Here is a 17,695-nt window from a genome sequence, read left to right as displayed (position 1 = left end):
GGAGCCAGGATACATAGGATTTTTTGCTGAAGAAAGACATGTAGTCAAACATTAAAAAGATTACTGTTAATCTACGGACATCTCAAAAACTCTTAATGATTTTAGTGCTTTCCTGTCTATGGGAAGATGCAAGAGTCTGGGCTCATTGAAATTATTCCTTAGATACGCATCTTAACTATCTAGGGCCAGTATCCAGAGTGCAGAGTGTTTCCTGTTTGTCCCCATCCTGAATTCCCCTCAGTGGAGGGCTGCAGTGGCTGATGGCTTGATGGCAGGCAATTTGCTGTTTACTGGACTGGCAGGCGATATTCCCTTTCTACATTATTATTACCTATTTAATTTTGCCAGAATTAAGATCCAAGAAAGCAGGGACTGCGTTTTGATAACTGGTATCTCCCCAGAGACTGTAACAATGTGTGGCAGATATAGGCACTCAGAAGATAGTTGAATAAATGAACGAATGAACGACAGAGAAAGGGCTTCCCCACCAGAAGAGCTGGGCGGGCCACCTAGTCTCTTGGGACCACAGTCAGGAAACGCAGGCGGTCCGCCTGGGTGGCCGCTGACCAGGGTCTGGCAGCCCTGGGGACACGCGTGCCGCGGGGGAGTCCGGCGCAGTCTGGGTTCCGGGTTTTCCGGAGCGCCTGCCTCCCTGGAGAGGGCGGGGCCCTCGCGGCTCCCCGTGGGCGGAGCGGGCTGCCAGGCGTGCTGAGCCGCCGGAAGAAGGGCGGGCGCCGGGGTTTGTGGCTGCACCGCAGCATCTGGGGCCGCACCCCGAACCCGCCAGGGCCCGGGCGAGAGCGACCGGGACACGGGCAAAGGCCACGGCGCGCCGGGAGGGTGGAGGCGCCGGGACACCCGGGCTGCGGCCCAGGAGGCTGGGCGCCGGTGGGCCTGGCTGCTGCCACCGGGCCGGCATCAAAGCAGCGGCCGGCGAGCTGTATCCTCGCCCGGGTCTGCGGGAAGCCGGTTCTGGGCACCCCTCGCATTGTGGCCCCCAAAGCCCCGCTCCCGGGGGTGCGGCCGGGAAAGGATACCTTGGAGGGGCGGTGGGTTCATCTGGTGCCGCAGCACCCGCCCTAGGCCGCCTCTTGGGAATTTGGAAAAGATTCCCCGGTCCCGTCCGGAGGCCGATAGTCCTCTGAGCTTCCGAAGGAAGCCTGCGTGAACGTTGGGCGTTTTTAAAAGAATCATTGTGTTGGGTGGGGATGTGGTCTGTCTATAAAAGGCCGGGAAAGAACAAAATCCGTCACCCACGGCCCTTCTCTAAAGAGACACCCTCTGGAGCTGAAAGCCTCAAGAACGGTCTCTCTCACGCCCCCATCTCTCGTCCTGCCAGCGTCCAAGGCCGGTCTGGTGAGTAGGAAGCTAAGCTGCCTGTGTCTGCAAGTCTCTAAGTCCGAGGGAGGCACGTCTGGGAGCAGTGAGAAGGGGCATCTCGAAATGAAGCTTCTCTGTTTTTAACCATTTCATAAGATTCGAAAGTTTCCTCACTTTGGTAACAAGCTATTTTACTTTCTATTTAATCAGGGTTTGGATATTTTCCACATGCTCCTATCCATAGGATGCTGCTCCTTTCTCTGCATCAGTCACGGCTGAAAACAAGAAGAAGCCTGCCCCACAAACTCCAAAAAGTTAGGCCAGCTCCCTTTCCAGGGAACTAGGACTAGGACTGTTCTTGGGGCCGGGATACACTGGACCTGGTCGCTGTGGAGGCACATGTCCAGATGCCAGGGGTTTCGATGAGATGATGAATTTGGGCTGTTTCCAAATTTTCCTGCTACAAACGGTTATGCAGTAGTCCTCATTATATTCAAAGTACTATATTTCCTCCGTTTGAAGACATACCCCTCTCCCCCAGTTGAACATTTCTGAAAGCAGGTTGTATCTTAACCCAGAGTAAAAGGACTTGCCAGCTTCTGGGCATCCACGTGGGTGGTGATGTGTCTGTCACTACTTGCCCGTGTGAAAACACAGCTATGTGATTATTCCATCAGTTGAGATACTTGAAGTTTAAATTCAGATCTGTAATTGTTTTTAAAAAATAATTTTAAAAGGTAATGCTGTGATTGCAACATTAAAGCAAAAGGTTTCTAATAAAGTCTATGAAGGCACTGTATTCCCAACATGGTTACAGCCCTATGAAGTACATTTATTATCTGCATTTTCTAGATGATGAGACTGAAGCTCAGAGAATTGAAGTGTCTTAGAGCTTTGAAGTGCAAGTGTCAGGATTCTAACCCAGGCTGTCTGGTTTCTAAACTTGCCCTCTTAACTCCCACGTCTGTATCCAGGCAGAAGATGCATGCAGCTTACCAGGAAGGAAGTCAAGGCAGGGACTGTGTATGTTTGTGTATCCTTGGTGTTTGTGTGTCACTGGCTGTTTATGAAAGTGTGTATAGAACTGGAAATTAAAGCCGCATCCAAAGCACCAATTATACTTACTTCCACACTGATGCCACATCTTTGTTTTTGGATCTTTTGCAGTTTTAAATATATTTCCGCAAGTTCTGGAGTTCTAGCTGTATGATCAGTTTTCTGGGTCCCTCCTCTCCTGCCTTTTGCTACTCTAGAAGAATATGAAGAGGCATGTACTCAGACCTACTCAACCGGCCGCCTCCTAAGCAGGCAGTACTTAATTTCAGAAAGGAGTCACTTTTTCAGGGCTGTTAAAGCCACATTAGCCTCTAGGAGCCCCCAGGTTCTGGTGCCGCAGGGACCAAAGTCCTCAGGCCAAAGTCCTGAGGGCAGGAGATTGTGATCAGAGGAGGACCATACAACTGTGAGGCGTCTCAGCAGAGGCTCTGGCAGTGTCCTCCCCAGAAGTGGACAAGGCCAGTCGGGTGGCATCATCATGCTGCAGCAGCTCCTGATTACCCTGCCCACTGAGGCCAGCACCTGGGTGAAGTTGCACCATCCACGGAAGGCCAAGGAAGGGGCGCCCCTGTGGGAGGACGTGACCAAGATGTTTGAAGGAGAAGGTGAGAGAGGCTGATGGAGGGAGGGGATGGAGGTAGAGGAAGGGGTCTCAGTTTGCTTGCAGAAAGATAGGTACACACATCATTGAGGTGTCTCTAGGGGAGAAAATTGGAGGAAAGGAGGTCCTTGGGGCTCATGCTTATGGCTTTGGGGAAAGGGATAGCTGTGAGAGGAAATGTTGGGCTCTGGGCACTGGATCTTTGCAACACGTGTGCCATGCTGCTCCCATCTCATGTCCTCGAATGAACAGGACAGGAAGACAGAATTCAGGGTGTTCCCCACCAGCGGCTCCCAAGTGTGTAAGTGTGACTCACAGACATTGGGGTCAAAGGTTTCTACTTTCTTAAGCCCTCCAGTGGTTTTCCTTCACAAGTTTCAATGATTTTAACCCCAAACCAATATTTTTTTCTTTCTTTTCATCTCCTGCCAGGAAGAAGGAATGACATGCTTAGTTACTCTCATTTTACCTTGAAATATATGAGTTCATTGGGAAACATAACCAAGATTACACAGTATTTGGTGGTTGGGTCAGAATAGATGGGTGGACAGAGGAATTTGTATGTCTCATGTGGTCTCTTAGTTCATACCTATAACACTTCAAATCCAGCTTGTATTTGTTATATTCTAACTCTGTCAGGCAGGGGACTTTGCTAAGCATCTTGATGGATGGAAAAATGAATAATGATCTCTAATGCTAATTATTAATTGATGGAGATAGACACATACTCAGGTCAAAAGAATAGAAAGTAGCCTAAATACATTCTATGGTAAAATTCTTTTGGAAGACAAGAGACAGGAAACATTCTTCTGATTGTACTTATCAGAGAAAATTTCACAAAGCAGGTAGCATTGAATCGGGCCTTAAAAGATGTCTAAGCTTTTTTTACGGAAGAATTGAGGAAAAGATACAAAAGTGGGTACCTTGAAGAGTGGTTCAGAGAATGGAGACTATTCTAGTCTAACTAAGGGTTAAGAATGTGGTCAGTGTATGTGTCCCACAGATAAAGGATGGTGGTTAGAGGAAACTAATGCTGGGGAAATGTGCTTCAGGCAGATTATAGAGTGCCTTGAAGTCCATGGGAGGTGTTTGTATTTTTCTTTCTTGTCGGAAACCTTTGAACAAAGGAGTGGCCTGGTAGGTCTGTGCTTTTGTACCAGCGCTGGCCATTGGAAAGCATTAATGCCCAAAGCAATGCCCTGCAGATCCTCCTCATTAAGGAGGCTCCAGTCTGCTCTTGAGTTGCTCTGAATGTCCCTCTGTGAATGTTTTGAGAGGGGGGCCATATTCAGCAGATCTACAGGCAGTTTTTCTATTTGGGGGGTTTGGGGAGATGCAAACTTTCTGGCTCTTTTCCTTCCTCAGCTCTGCTGTCTCAGGATGCTGATGAGACCCAGGGAGAAAGTTTAAAGGATGAAGTGACTCCCGGGACCCGGACAACAGACTCCCAAGTGGGTTGAAGTTTCCTGTCACTTTCTTGACATGCTTTTTGGTTTTTAAGATTATAACTTGCCCTTTTCTGGGGAGTTGGGGTATATTGAGGCTAATTTCACCCAGGAACTCAGTGCAAATTAGTCTTTTACAGAAAACTGGGCCGCAGTGACAGCAGTTTCCTTACTCATAGAAAACGCTTGTTTCTAACCAACGTCTAGATCTAACGTTGTGCGAATTTTTGTAGAGAAAGCGAAATGAGTGATATAAATTCTAGCCCCTAAAAACTTGGGACCTAAGATAAACCTCAATTTTTTAAAAATAATTTATTTATTTATTTTTGGCTGCGTTGGGTCTTTGTTGCTGCATGTGGGCTTTCTCTAGTTGGGGCGAGCGGGGGCTACTCTTCGTTGCAGTGTGCAGGCTTATTGCGGTGGCTTCTCTTGTTGCGGAGCACGGGCTTTAGGCACGTGGGCTTCAGTAGTTGTGGCTTGTGGGCTCAGCAGTTGTGGCTTGTGGGCTCTAGAGCGCAGGCTCAGTAGTTGTGGTGCACAGGCTTAGTTGCTCCGCGACATGTGGGATCTTTCCGAACCAGGGATGGAAGCCATGTCCCCTGCATTGGCAAGCGGATTCTTAACCACTGCACCACCAGGGAAGTCCGATAAACCTCAATTTTTATGAGTATTTCATACTCAAAAACAAACTTAGTGAGAATAAAGTTTTGACATTTTTAGTGAGGTACATCTATCACTTCATGAGGTGGCCCTTAGAATAGTGTCTGGAGCAGAGGTCAAACTGCAGCCAAAGACGTGAGAAGAGAAGAAATGGTCAGGCCACAGAGCGTACACATTAGGCAGGCTGGGCAGTTACAACAGGGTGTGGAAACTGTGTCCTTACCACCTGGTAGAAGCATAGGTGAAACAGAAGGAAAACTGTAGAATAAATGAGAAAGGAAGACTGTTAAAGAGGAGATGTTATTCGAGGACAGAAGAGTTTTAGGTGAGAACTTGGGTTCTGAAATTAGATGGTACAGGATTTGAACTCATCTCCTGTATTTACTTGCTCGGTGATTTTTTTTAGCTGTTTACAATCCCAGTTTCCTCTGTTAATTCAGATGCTAACACCTTTTAGGATTGAAATGTATTCCAGGGTTATTTCTGGTAATATGGAAGAAGTAATAATATTCTAATTATTTGAAGAGGTATCTTATATCTACATTCCACTTATCTGGAATTCTTACCACCTGACTGACATTTGTCAAAAACTGGTGGGATTCTTAGCACTGGGATAAGATTAAATTTCTTAAAATTGAGTTGTAATTTACATATAGGAAAATACACTTAAGGGAGTACATAGTTCTATTTTGACATATGTATATACCATGTAACCAAATCAAGATATAGAGCATTTCCACCATCTCAGAATGTTCCCTTGTGCCCCTTTCCAATTAAAACTCTGTTTTACCCCCAGTAGAGAGTACATGGGGTCTCTGCATTATTTCTTACAACTGCATGTAAATCTACAATTAAAATTATATAATAAATCTGTAATCTCAAAATAAAAAGTTTACTTTAAAAAAGAATCTAAAAAAAAAAATTTATATGCTGCAGTGGTTAGGTATAGTGCTCTACAAATGTCAGTTAGGTTAAGTTGGTTGACAGGTTGTTCAAATCTATATCCTTGATGAATTTTTGTCTACTTGTTCCGTCATTTACTGAGAGGAGTGTTAAAATCTCTAATTATTATAGTTTCATCTATATCTCCCTTTAGTTCTGTCAACTTTGCTTTATTTATTTTGAATTCTGTTATCAGGTGCATAAACACATAGGATTGTTGTCTTCTTGATGGACTGACCATTTATCATTACGAAATGTCTCTTCTTTATGCCTCATAATATTCTTTTTCCTAAGCCCACTTTGTCTGATTTAACATAGCTCCTCCAGTGTTTTTAGTTATTGTTGGTATAGGATAGCTTTTTCTCATTCTTTCACTTTCTTTTTTAAATTTTATTTATTTATTTATTTTTGGCTGCATTGGGTCTTTGTTGCTGCGCCTGGGCTTTCTCTAGTTGTGGCGAGTGGGGGCTACTCTTCATTGTGGTGCACGGGCTTCTCATTGTGGTGGCTTCTCTTGTTGTGGAGCATGGGCTCTAGGGTGCGCGGGCTTCAGTAGTTGTGGCATGCGGGCTCAGTAGTTGTGGTTCGTGGGCTCTAGAGTGCAGGCTCAGTAGTTGTGGCACACGGGCTTAGTTGCTCCATGGCATGTGGGATCTTCCTGGACCAGGGAATCAAACCCGTGTCCCCTGCATTGGCAGGCAGATTCTTAACCACTGTGCCACCAGGGAAGTCCCTCATTCTTTTACTTTTAACTTATTTGTGCCTTTATATTTAAAGTGTGACCTTCTTAAATATAGCTGGGTTGTGCTTGCTTAGTACATTTACAGTTACATAATCATTGATGTGGTGGGATTTAAGTGTATATTCTTGTTCTTTGTTTGCTGTTTGTCAAATCTATTCTTTTGTTTATTTGTTCCTCTCCTGCCTTCTTTTGGATTGTGCAGTTTATTTAGTATTCTATTTTATGTCCTCTAATGACTTTTTTAGCTGTTTCATTTGTTTTTAGTGGTTGCTCTAGCTATTACAATATGCCTTTTTCACATGTCACAGTTGAATTATTACTATACTGTTTCACATATAATTTGAAAGCCTTATTTTCCCATTTACTCTTCCCATTCTTTGTGTATTGTCATCATGCTTTTCACTTTACATCTTATACACCCCATAATACATTGTTCTTATTTTTGCTTTTAACAGTAAATTGTCTTATAAGAAATTAAGAAAAGGAAAAAAAAACGAGCCTTTCATCTTTGCACACATTTACCAATTCAAGCACTTTTCATTCCTTCCTTTAGTTCCAAGTTTTTTTTTTGAACTTTTGAATTTTATTTTATTTATTTTTTATACAGCAGGTTCTTATTAGTTGTCTATTTTATACATATCAGTGTATATATGTCAATCAGTATCTCCCAATTCATCCCACCACCAAGTTCCAAGTTTCTAACTGACATTATTTCCCTTCAGCCTAAAGAATGTCATTTAGCATTTCCTGTAGCGGGGGTGTTCTGATGATGAATTCTCACAGCTTTGGTGATCTAAAAATGTCTTTATATGGTCTTCCTATTTGAGAATCTTTTACTGAATATAGAATTCTAGGGTGACTGTTTTTTCTTTTAAGCACTTTAAAGATGTTCCATGATTTTGTGGCTTGTATTGTTTCAGATGAGAAGTCAGCTATTATTCTTATTCTTTCCCCAGATGTGACATGTCTTTCTGTTTGTTCCTTTGTTTTACACCAACTTTTCTTTTTTTTTTGTTCCTCCTTTCCTACCTTTTTTTCACTACTTTTATGTTCTTCCCTTTTATCTTTGCTCTTCAGCAGTTTTAATGATGTGCATAGACATGATATTCTCTGAATTTTTCCCCCCATGGAGGGTTTGCTGGCTTTTGGATTTGTGGGTTGAATTTTTATTCAAATTTGGAAATTTTTCAGCCTTTATTTCTTCAAATATTTTTTTCTGCTCATTCTCTCTTCTCCTTCTTAGATTCTAATTACATGTATATTAGACTACTTGATATTATCCCAGGTTTTTTTTGGTTTTTTGTTTTTCTTTTTCTCTCTTGGTGCTTCCATTTGAATACTATCTGTTGACCTGTGTTAAGTTTCACTGATTTTGTCTTCATCAGGGTCCATCTGTTATTAAGCCCATCCAGTGGATTTTTCAGATATTGTATTTTTCACTTGTAGAATTGTCTTTTAGTTCTTTTTTAGCATTTCTCTCTCCTCAATTAACCCCACGTTTTCACCTATTCTATCCATATTTTATTGTAAATTCTTCAACATATATTTTATTTTTTAAATAAGTTTATTTATTTATTTTTGGCTGCGTTGGGTCTTCATTGCTGTGTGCAGGCTTTCTCTAGTTGCGGGGAGTGGAGGCTACTCTTCCTTGCGGTGTGCAGGCTTCTCGTTGTGGTGGCTTCTCTTGTTGTGGAGCACGGGCTCTAGGGTGCGCAAGCTTCAGTAGTTATGGTGCACGGGCTTAGTTGCTCTGCAGCATGTGGGATCTTCCTGGACTAGGGCTCGAACACGTGTCCCCTGAATTGGCAGGCAGGTTCTTAACCACTGTGCCACCAGGGAAGCCCTCTTCAACATATATTTTAATAATTTATTTAAACTTCTTTTCTGCTAATTCTAATGACTTGGTTACCTAGGTGTTTGCTTCTTATGTTTTTATTTTCTTGATTATAGGTCAGATATTCCTCCTTCTTTGTATGTCTAATAATTTTTTATTGTAGTTCAGATATTGTGTATAAAAGAATGGTGGAGGATGAAATATGCATAGATAGGTCCATTTCTCCATCAGCCTGGAAGGACGTTGGTGTTGAGGTGAATAACTACCATGATTTCCAGTTCTTTGACGAAACCTCAGATGCATGGCCTCCTGGCCAAGCATCTGCTATTTTATACTGTTAGAGCATTCATTGTATCCCTGGGGGTTGCAGCTTTCTACAGGATTGCTTTGGCTGAACCAAGAAAGAAGGCATATGCAGATTTCTACAGAAATTGTGGTTCCATGAAAAATTTTGAGGCAATGAGGAAGGCTGGTATCTTTCAGAGTGCAAAGTGATTTTAGAATGTAAAGAATTTCTTTGGGTTGAGTTGCATGAAGTTTGTCACTGACCTGTGTTCCTGAACTATGAAACATGAATATCTGGTCTAAGGAATAATTTCTCTTGTTAAATAAACAATTAACAAATAAAGGTATATATGGATAGATAGAAACATAGATATAGTCTGTTTATTTCTTTTGTTTGTTCCATTTATTTACAGAAGATTCTAAGCCTTTTCCTCTGACTGGTGGTTAAGGTGAGGGACTGATTATTCATATTTTTCCTAGAGCTGTGGCTGAGCTCTGGCTGAGATACACTTTAATTCGATTGAGTTCACTTCTGATTAACCCAACTACCAGTGCCCCATGCCACCACTGCTGAGGGGCTGATCCTTTTTACCTCTTCAGTATTTGAGCTAGGGAGGGGTTAGACCACAGTCCCAGACAGTTTTGTTCATCTTTCATTAAACTCCAGCAGGGCCCCAGAATTTCAACTCAGCAGGGGTGCACTGGTCTTTGTGACAATAAGTGCTAAAAGCCTCTCTTCCCTCCCCCAGCCCCTCTGATCTCATCTCCTTGCATTCCCCTTCACTAGCCCACCTCCAGCAATGCTGGCTACTCTTCTGTTCCTCAGACAAGCCAAGGACACTCTCACCTCAGGTCCTTTGTCCCCATCTGGAAGGCTCTCCCCTCAGATTTCCACGTGGCTTTTCCTCACTGAGCTCATGTCTCTGTTCAAATATCACCCTTTTAGGAAGGCCTTCCCCAGCCACCCTACGTGAACGATCCTCCCCATCTACACTGTGGCTCTCCCTGTTCCCCTTATCCTGCTTAATTTTTTTCTAAGACATATGTGACCATCTGTCCTTCTGTACGTTTAATTACTTATGGTAGTCTCCGAGAATCACCAAACAGATCCAGAGGAGGCTCCCAGTAAAACTAGTTTAGAATCTCTCAGAATTTAGAATACTGTAAGAACATCTTGGATCTTGATGGAGGTGGTCTCAGACTGAAAAGGAATATATTTGATATTATAGGAACTGTTGACCTTCAAGGACATATCTGTGGACTTCACCCAGGAGGAGTGGGGGCAGCTGGCCCCTGCTCACCGGAATCTGTACCGGGAGGTGATGCTGGAGAACTATGGGAACCTGGTCTCAGTGGGTAAGCATGGGTTACACATACGTCCAGAAACCTACCCATTACAGGACAGTTACTATTCCTAAATTATTAAATGCTGTAGATTCCCTGGAGCCTGGCCTTGGGTTCTGTGTTGGAGATAGACGTCTCATTCCTTTGAAAATCAAGCCAGAACATACCTGAATCTCCTCCCTTGGGGGAACGGTTTTACTTTGTAGAGTGAGAACAGAAAAAAATGCTGTGGTGCCCCTTTCTGTTTTCAGAGACCCTAAATACCAGAGGATTGGAACTACATTCCAGGGATGGTTCTTAGACCTCAGCATAAATATTCATACCCTTTTTTTCACTCCATAAGTAGGATGTCAACTTTCCAAACCTAATGTGATTTCCCAGTTGGAGAAAGGAGAAGCGCCATGGATGACAGAGAAAGAAGGCCCAGGAGATCCCAGTTCAGGTGAGACCAAGGCAGATGGTGCCTTTCAATATGTAGGCCAGAGTGCCCAGCATCTTCCCAGGCTGCGGGAAGGCTGAGAGGATGGACAGGCATGCACTGAACCCGATTTTACCCCTCCCTTTGCACCCCTTTCTTTCACCTAACCTTGCAAAAGTCTCTGAAGTTGGAGGGAAAAGAAGTCTTCTCTTCATTAAGGTTAAACTTGATTTTCCTTCTTTCTTCAGTATCCTGAAGTCTGCCAATCGAAAGCTCCCTTCCCTAAGCAGTCAGATGTACGTGGTCTCTCCTCAAAGAAAACAGGTCTCTTTTCAGGACTCTCACTGCATTCTACAAATCTTTAATCTTCTCTCTTGAATTCTATTTCTACTTTTCACCAATTTTTCAGCTTACAATCCTAGCTTTGATTCTCACTCTCCCTTTAACTCAAGTATCTTTATTTATTGTAATAACTAGTTTATGGAAAGTCCTGCAAGAGAAATTACCACAGGATTCCTTCTCATCAAATCCAATGGTTTTTAACAATCTCCTTAAACTTTGCTTTTATTATGAAATATTTTAGATATTCAGAAAGGCATAGAGAACATTATAATAAATTTCTATGTAACTTCCACCTAGATTAAGAAATAAAACAGAGTTTAAGCCCCGCTATTCTCCTCCTACCTTTTGAAACAACCAACTCTTCTGAGTTTAAATATTTTCATTTGTATATGTATCTTCATACTTGTATTGCATGTGTATATCCCCCAAGCAATATATAATGCTGTTTTGCATGTTCTTATTCTTTAAATAAATGGTATATATACTTTTCCACTTGCTTTTCTCATTCAACACCGTTGATATTTATCCATATTGTTCTGGTTCATTCATTTCTGTTGAATTAATAAAGCACAGTTTATCCATTTTCCTGTTGATAGACATTTGTACTGTTTCTGAATTTGGGGATTACAAAGATACTGGAGTAAAACTTTGTGTAAAACTTCTCGTGTTTCTCTGAGATATTTGATAGAAGCAGACTTGTTGGGTCACCTTCATTTTGCTAGGTTTTACAGAATTGTTCTTCAAACTAGTTGCACCAATTAGTACTCCTATCAGCAGGTTTTGAGAGGTTCCAGAACTCAGCATCTTTGTCAACACTTGGCATTGTCAAAGTTTCACATTTTTATAAATTCAGTGGGTGAATATCTTGTTGGTTTTTTTCATTTTCCTGATTACTAATAAGAGGGAGCATATTTTTCATGTTTATTGGTCATCTATCCAGGATTCCTTTTCTGTAAATTACTTGTTTATATCCTTTGTGAATTTTTATATTATCTTTTTTCCTTATTGATTTATAGAAAAAATATATTATTTTATATCTTTAAGATTTTGATTTTCATACTTAGGTTAAATCTGAATTTATTTTATATGTAGTATGAGGTGAAGCTCTAGTTTAACTTATTACATGTGGATAATCAGTCCAAGAACCAATTATTGAATAGTTAATGCCACTCTGTCACCTGCTAAGTTTCTAATGCCAGGCTGTCTTAATTACTGTATTTAATAGTGAGACTTAATATCTTGTTCTTCAAAATTGTCCTGGCTATTGTTAGCCCCTTGCTTTTCCATATGAATTATATAATGAGTGCATCAATTACACACACACACACACACACACACACACACACACACGTACTCTGGTGGTATTTTGATTGGAATAGAATTGAATTTATAGATCAATTTGGGAGGGAATTGATATTATGATATTGAGTCCTACTGTCCAGGAATGTGGTATATTGCTCCACTTACTGATATTTCCTAATTTTTTTAAATAAAGGATTTTCCCCCATAAAAGTCTTGTACACATTGAACATCTTTTGTCAGATTCGTCCTGAAGAACTTATATTTTATTGCTATTTCATTTTATTTTTTTGGCCACCCTGCACAGCTGGTGGGATCTTAGTTCCCCAACCAGGGATTGAACCCGGGCCCTTGGCAGTGAGAGCACGGAGTCCTAACCACTGGACCACCAGGGAATTCCCTGCTATTTTAAATGGTATAACTTTTTTCAATTATGTTTTCTCTTTTTTGCTAGTGTGTAATAACATAACCGGTTTTGATCTTCTAGCCAGCCACCTTGTTTCACTCTGTTATTAATTCCAATAATTTGTACATTCTCCTGGGTTTTCTCTTTTTCAACTTATAATAAGGAAAATAATAATAATAGCTACCATGAATGTTCTTTCCCTGCCTCTGGATGAAATCTCAGAGAGGTCCCATAGGTGGTCCAGTCCCTTTAAATAATAACAGTCTGTCTTTTAGTGAAATATGTAATTCAGTATAATAATAAAAACTCCCAACTTCAAAGTTATATCTTCTCTCCTCCCCTAGCTTGGGCCTGCTTCAGCTTGGATACAGAATTGGGAAGGAGTCATAGATGGCCTGTTCTCTCTTCCCCTATCTTCTTCTCGTCTTCCTTCTCCCTAATCCAGGACCAGAATCAGGGGCCTGCAGAACATAGACTTTATTTTTGCATCTATTCATTTAGAATTTGGAATTTGGAAGTACAAATGATCCTTCTGTGTTAACCAAAAATCCTACAAGAAGTTATACTTTTCAGGAATATGGAACTGTCAGTTGAAGTATTAGTAATGGTGCACTAAATTATTTAAAAAAACAGAATTTTAAATATCCTTTAAAGAAAGGATATTTTCATAGAACATAGCAATAGTAGCAACATAGCAGTCTGGGTTTCTTACAAGTCTCCTTTGTATAATTAACACTTCCCGGGACAGATTAATAACTACAGGAAGCAGAACAATATGTAAATATTAATATAAGCTTCAGTAAAAGACAGCTTGACATTCTTGTGAATGTCCTTAGTTCAAATTTTTTTGTTTTCTTTTTTGGCCACACCGTGCAGCTTGTGGGATCTTAGCTCCCTGACCAGGTATTGAACCCGAGCCCTCGGCAGTAAAAGCGCAGAGTCCTAACCACTGGACCACCAGGGAATTCCCTCAAACCTTATTTTTGAACTAGCTGGAGTGGGAAAAGGGAAATCTTTTTATCTTTCTGAGAATGTTTTCCAAAAGTAGTTATCAATTAAAAAGACACTGTTAAGACATAGCCCTGAAATTTCATTATTTAGTATTAATAGAAAGAAGAGGACTAAAATATTCAAATTTTTACCCTATATATAAAATCACACTTTTACCTGGTTCATTGTTTCTTAATTTCCCATTACCTCTCCAGAGTGCCTAACCATATTTAAATATACTCAGAACTTCATGTACTTTATATGTATTGTTATCTAAATCTCTAGTCCATACCCAGTATAATAATTGATTTTTTGAAGCATAATGAATATGAGTTATTTGCATTTTTTCCATTTCTTTCAGACTTGAAGAGTAAAACAGAAACAGCTGCATCAACTGCAAAGAATGACGTTTTACAGGAACAGTTCTATCATGGCATGATGATGGAAAGGTTCATGAGGGATGATGTCATTTTTTCCACATTGAGAAAAGTCTCAAAATATGATCATGAGTTAGAAAGCCACCAGGATAGCCATGGAAGAGACGTGAGACAAACCATCTTGACCCATAAGAAGAGAGGCCAAGAAACTTACAAATTTGGCAAAAATATTGTGAGTTCAAATGTTGTTATAGAACAGAGGCACCATAAATATGACACACCTAGAAAGAGAAACAAATACAAATCAGATTTGATTAATCATCCAACAAGTTACATAAGAACAAAAACCTACGAATGTAATATATGTGAAAAAGTCTTCAAACAACCCATTCACCTTACCGAACACATGAGAATTCATACTGGTGAGAAACCCTTCAGATGTAAGGAATGCGGAAGGGCCTTTAGTCAAAGTGCATCCCTTACCACACACCAAAGAATCCATACTGGTGAGAAACCCTTTGAATGTGAAGAATGTGGTAAAGCCTTCAGACATCGCTCATCTCTTAATCAACATCATAGAACTCACACTGGTGAGAAACCCTATGTATGTGATAAATGTCAGAAAGCTTTCAGCCAGAACATTAGCTTGATCCAACATTTGAGAACTCATTCTGGAGAGAAACCCTTTACATGCAATGAATGTGGGAAAACCTTTAGACAGATTAGACACCTTAGTGAACATATAAGAATTCATACTGGGGAGAAGCCCTATGCATGCACCACATGTTGTAAAACCTTTAGTCATAGAGCTTATCTAACGCATCATCAGAGAATCCATACTGGGGAGAGACCCTACAAATGTAAGGAATGTGGGAAAGCCTTTAGGCAAAGGATACACCTTAGCAACCATAAAACTGTTCATACAGGAGTGAAAGCGTATGAATGCAACCGCTGTGGAAAAGCCTACAGGCATGATTCATCCTTTAAGAAACATCAGAGGCATCACACAGGAGAAAAACCTTATGAATGTAATGAATGTGGAAAAGCCTTCAGCTATAATTCATCACTTACTCGACACCATGAAATACACAGGAGAAATGCCTTCCAGAATAATGCCTAAAAACAGATTATTCAACATGAACAAAAGCCAGGTCTAAATCAGTGATTCTGTGCTTCGAATTTCAGGACTCTAAATTGGAGGAATTGACATAATGATGCCAACTTCTAATTTTGCCCATTGTGTAAATAAACATTACATTGATAACTACTGTCTACTAATATCTCCACACAAAGTACTTAATCAAGAATAAAAGATGGCCCTTCAAGTTAAATTCAACAATATAGAAAATTCACACATTATTACTTTTATGATTTCATGGTAGATTAATAAATTATTCATCATGGGCATTCGCTGATTTACAGACCAGCATTTGGGAACTACTGTTTAAAACATCACCACCCCTATATTTTTTTAATTAAAAAAAATTTTTTTAATGGGGAAAACTCACATGGTATAAACTTCAAAAGGTACAGTCAGTTGTATAAGTGGAAAGACTTCTTCCTCCATCCCCCATCACAAAATTCTACCAGAGGCAACCATTTTTTATAACTAAGTTTTCTGTACACCCTTCCAGAGATCTTTCTGTTTAAATCCAAGAGAATACATATATACATTTTTTACTTTTTAAGCATAAATGGCAGCCCCCCATACAAACACATATTACTTTTATTACTTCACTGTATATCATGGAGGTCATTCCATATCAGTAAACAAAGTGCCTCCTCATTCTTTTTTTTTTTTTTTTTTTTTTTGTGGTACGCGGGCCTCTCACTGTTGTGGCCTCTCCCGTTGCGGAGCACAGGCTCCGGATGCGCAGGCTCAGCAGCCATGGCTCATGGGCCGAGCATGTGGGATCCTCCCAGACCGGGGCACGAACCTGTGTCCCCTGCATCAGCAGGCGGACTCCCAACCACTGTGCCACTAGGGAAGCCCCTCATTCTTTTTTTATAGTTGATAGTATTCCATGGTTTGAATGTACTTTAGCCACTTCACTATAGATGGATTTTTGAATTTCCAATCTCTTATTTATATGATATTGCAATGAATAGTCATGCATTTTTATTTCTCACAATGTAAGTACATGCATAGGGCAAATTCCTAGAACAGGAATTTCTGTGCTAAAGGGTATGCACATTTGTATGATGGATACTGCCAAATTGACCTTCATAGAGGTTGGATCAATTTATTTTCCCACCAGCAAGATACAGAACTGTGGGAACCATATCTGGTGCTGAAGTATCTCCTGAGCCAACAGCCCCATCATCCATTAAAGAAGTATCAGCTTCTCTCAATAACATAGCCTAGAAGTACCAGCCGAGCTGCATCCCCATAAAGAGCGGCACTTGCCATCCCTGGAGCCAGAGAGAAATCTGCATGTTATCAAATAGTCAGACCAACCAAAGTCTCAGCTGGAGAAGGAGAAGACATCTCTCCACCAACTGTTACAGCCCCTGACTTCTGAGTCTGGAACTGTCTGATGAAGTAGAGTTCCTTTAAAGAGACTGATCCACCTGCCTTAGCAAGTATAATCTTGGCTGCAACCCCTTTGGAATGGAGGAAAACTGACAATGGAGTCAGGGTACTTAATACAGCAGGATATACCACAGCTGATTAACTGACCATACGTAGCATTTCACAGGATGGCTGTGTTAGCGAGTTACAGTTCACATGTGGAAGGAGACAGAAACGAGGTAGGACACGACTTTCTAATTAATAAACATTAATTAATGAAGAGAGCATTAATTAATTAGTTGACATTGCTTATTATGTGTGAAAGCTGACTGCCAAGGTCAGGACCACAGTAATTTTGTATATGTTCATTTTTCATTCTGGTAAAGTTTTATTAAAGTTTTAGTGATTCTGTGAAATGTTGATGGATTTCCCCTCATCTTCATCCCCACAGCCACTACTCAGTTATAAACCAAAGCCTGGCACTTAAGATCCTTCATTACATCTAGTTGTACCTTACAGCTTCGTCTTCCATTTACTTATCTCCTTCCCCTATGGGCTCTGACTACACTCAAATATATTAGTTGAGAATCTTTAAGTTACAAGTAACAGAAATCAACTGAGGTTAGTTAAGTCTCAAAGAGAGGTGTTAGTAGAGGGATATTGGGGTATCTCATGGAATTCAGGGCAGCGATACATTATAACAGTGGACTGAGACCAGGATCTGAAACGCTTTGGAAAACCCAGGCAGTTTTCTCTCCATCTCCGACCTCTGCTTCTTGTGTTTTCTTCATTCTGGCTTTTCTTTTTTGTTTTCAACACCTCATTGCAAATCACGGTTACCATCAGCTTTAGATTTTACATATATTCGGTTTCCATCATTCAGAGAAAACCTGTCTTCTCTTTCTCACTTCTTATCTCAAAATCATGGGGAAGCTCTCTTACTGGCCCAGCTAGGTCAGGCGCCCACCACTAAACAAGTCAACTGTAGGCAGAGATCTCAGCTTCTGTGGGAACCATGTGGATGATGTGGTGGTGAATGGGGCCGGGGAGGGGGGGGAGGTGCTGGAGGGGCAGGAGAGCAGAAGAAAGGGTTACTGTTCATAGCATTCCATATCCTACTCA

General features: G+C 41.1%; 1 protein-coding gene across 1 annotated transcript; it reads left to right on the top strand.

The window, feature by feature from the left end:
• Positions 1-1,283: 1,283 nt before the first annotated feature.
• On the top strand, positions 1,284-15,392 carry LOC309837425 (zinc finger protein 69 homolog). Its single transcript, XM_082677909.1, has 6 exons — positions 1,284-1,356; positions 2,488-2,981; positions 4,343-4,428; positions 10,115-10,241; positions 10,576-10,671; positions 14,046-15,392. The coding sequence occupies exons 2-6, from the start codon at positions 2,855-2,857 to the stop codon at positions 15,179-15,181; spliced, it is 1,572 nt and encodes a 523-aa protein (XP_082534035.1). The 5' UTR covers positions 1,284-1,356; positions 2,488-2,854; the 3' UTR covers positions 15,182-15,392.
• The last annotated feature ends 2,303 nt before the right edge of the window (positions 15,393-17,695 follow it).

Source organism: Grampus griseus (assembly GCF_964374135.1).
Source record: "Grampus griseus genome assembly, chromosome: 1".
In the NCBI taxonomy this organism is placed as follows: domain Eukaryota; kingdom Metazoa; phylum Chordata; class Mammalia; order Artiodactyla; family Delphinidae; genus Grampus; species Grampus griseus.
This window is presented reverse-complemented; position numbering and strand designations above follow the sequence as displayed.

Excerpts from the sequence above, each read along its gene's own strand:
- LOC309837425 (XM_082677909.1), top strand. The coding sequence starts at position 2,855 with ATGCTGCAGCAGCTCCTGATTACCCTGCCCACTGAGGCCAGCACCTGG. Across the intron at positions 4,429-10,114 it reads CCCGGACAACAGACTCCCAA|GAACTGTTGACCTTCAAGGA; the intron begins GTGGGTTGAAGT and ends TTGATATTATAG. Across the intron at positions 10,242-10,575 it reads TGGGAACCTGGTCTCAGTGG|GATGTCAACTTTCCAAACCT; the intron begins GTAAGCATGGGT and ends CTCCATAAGTAG.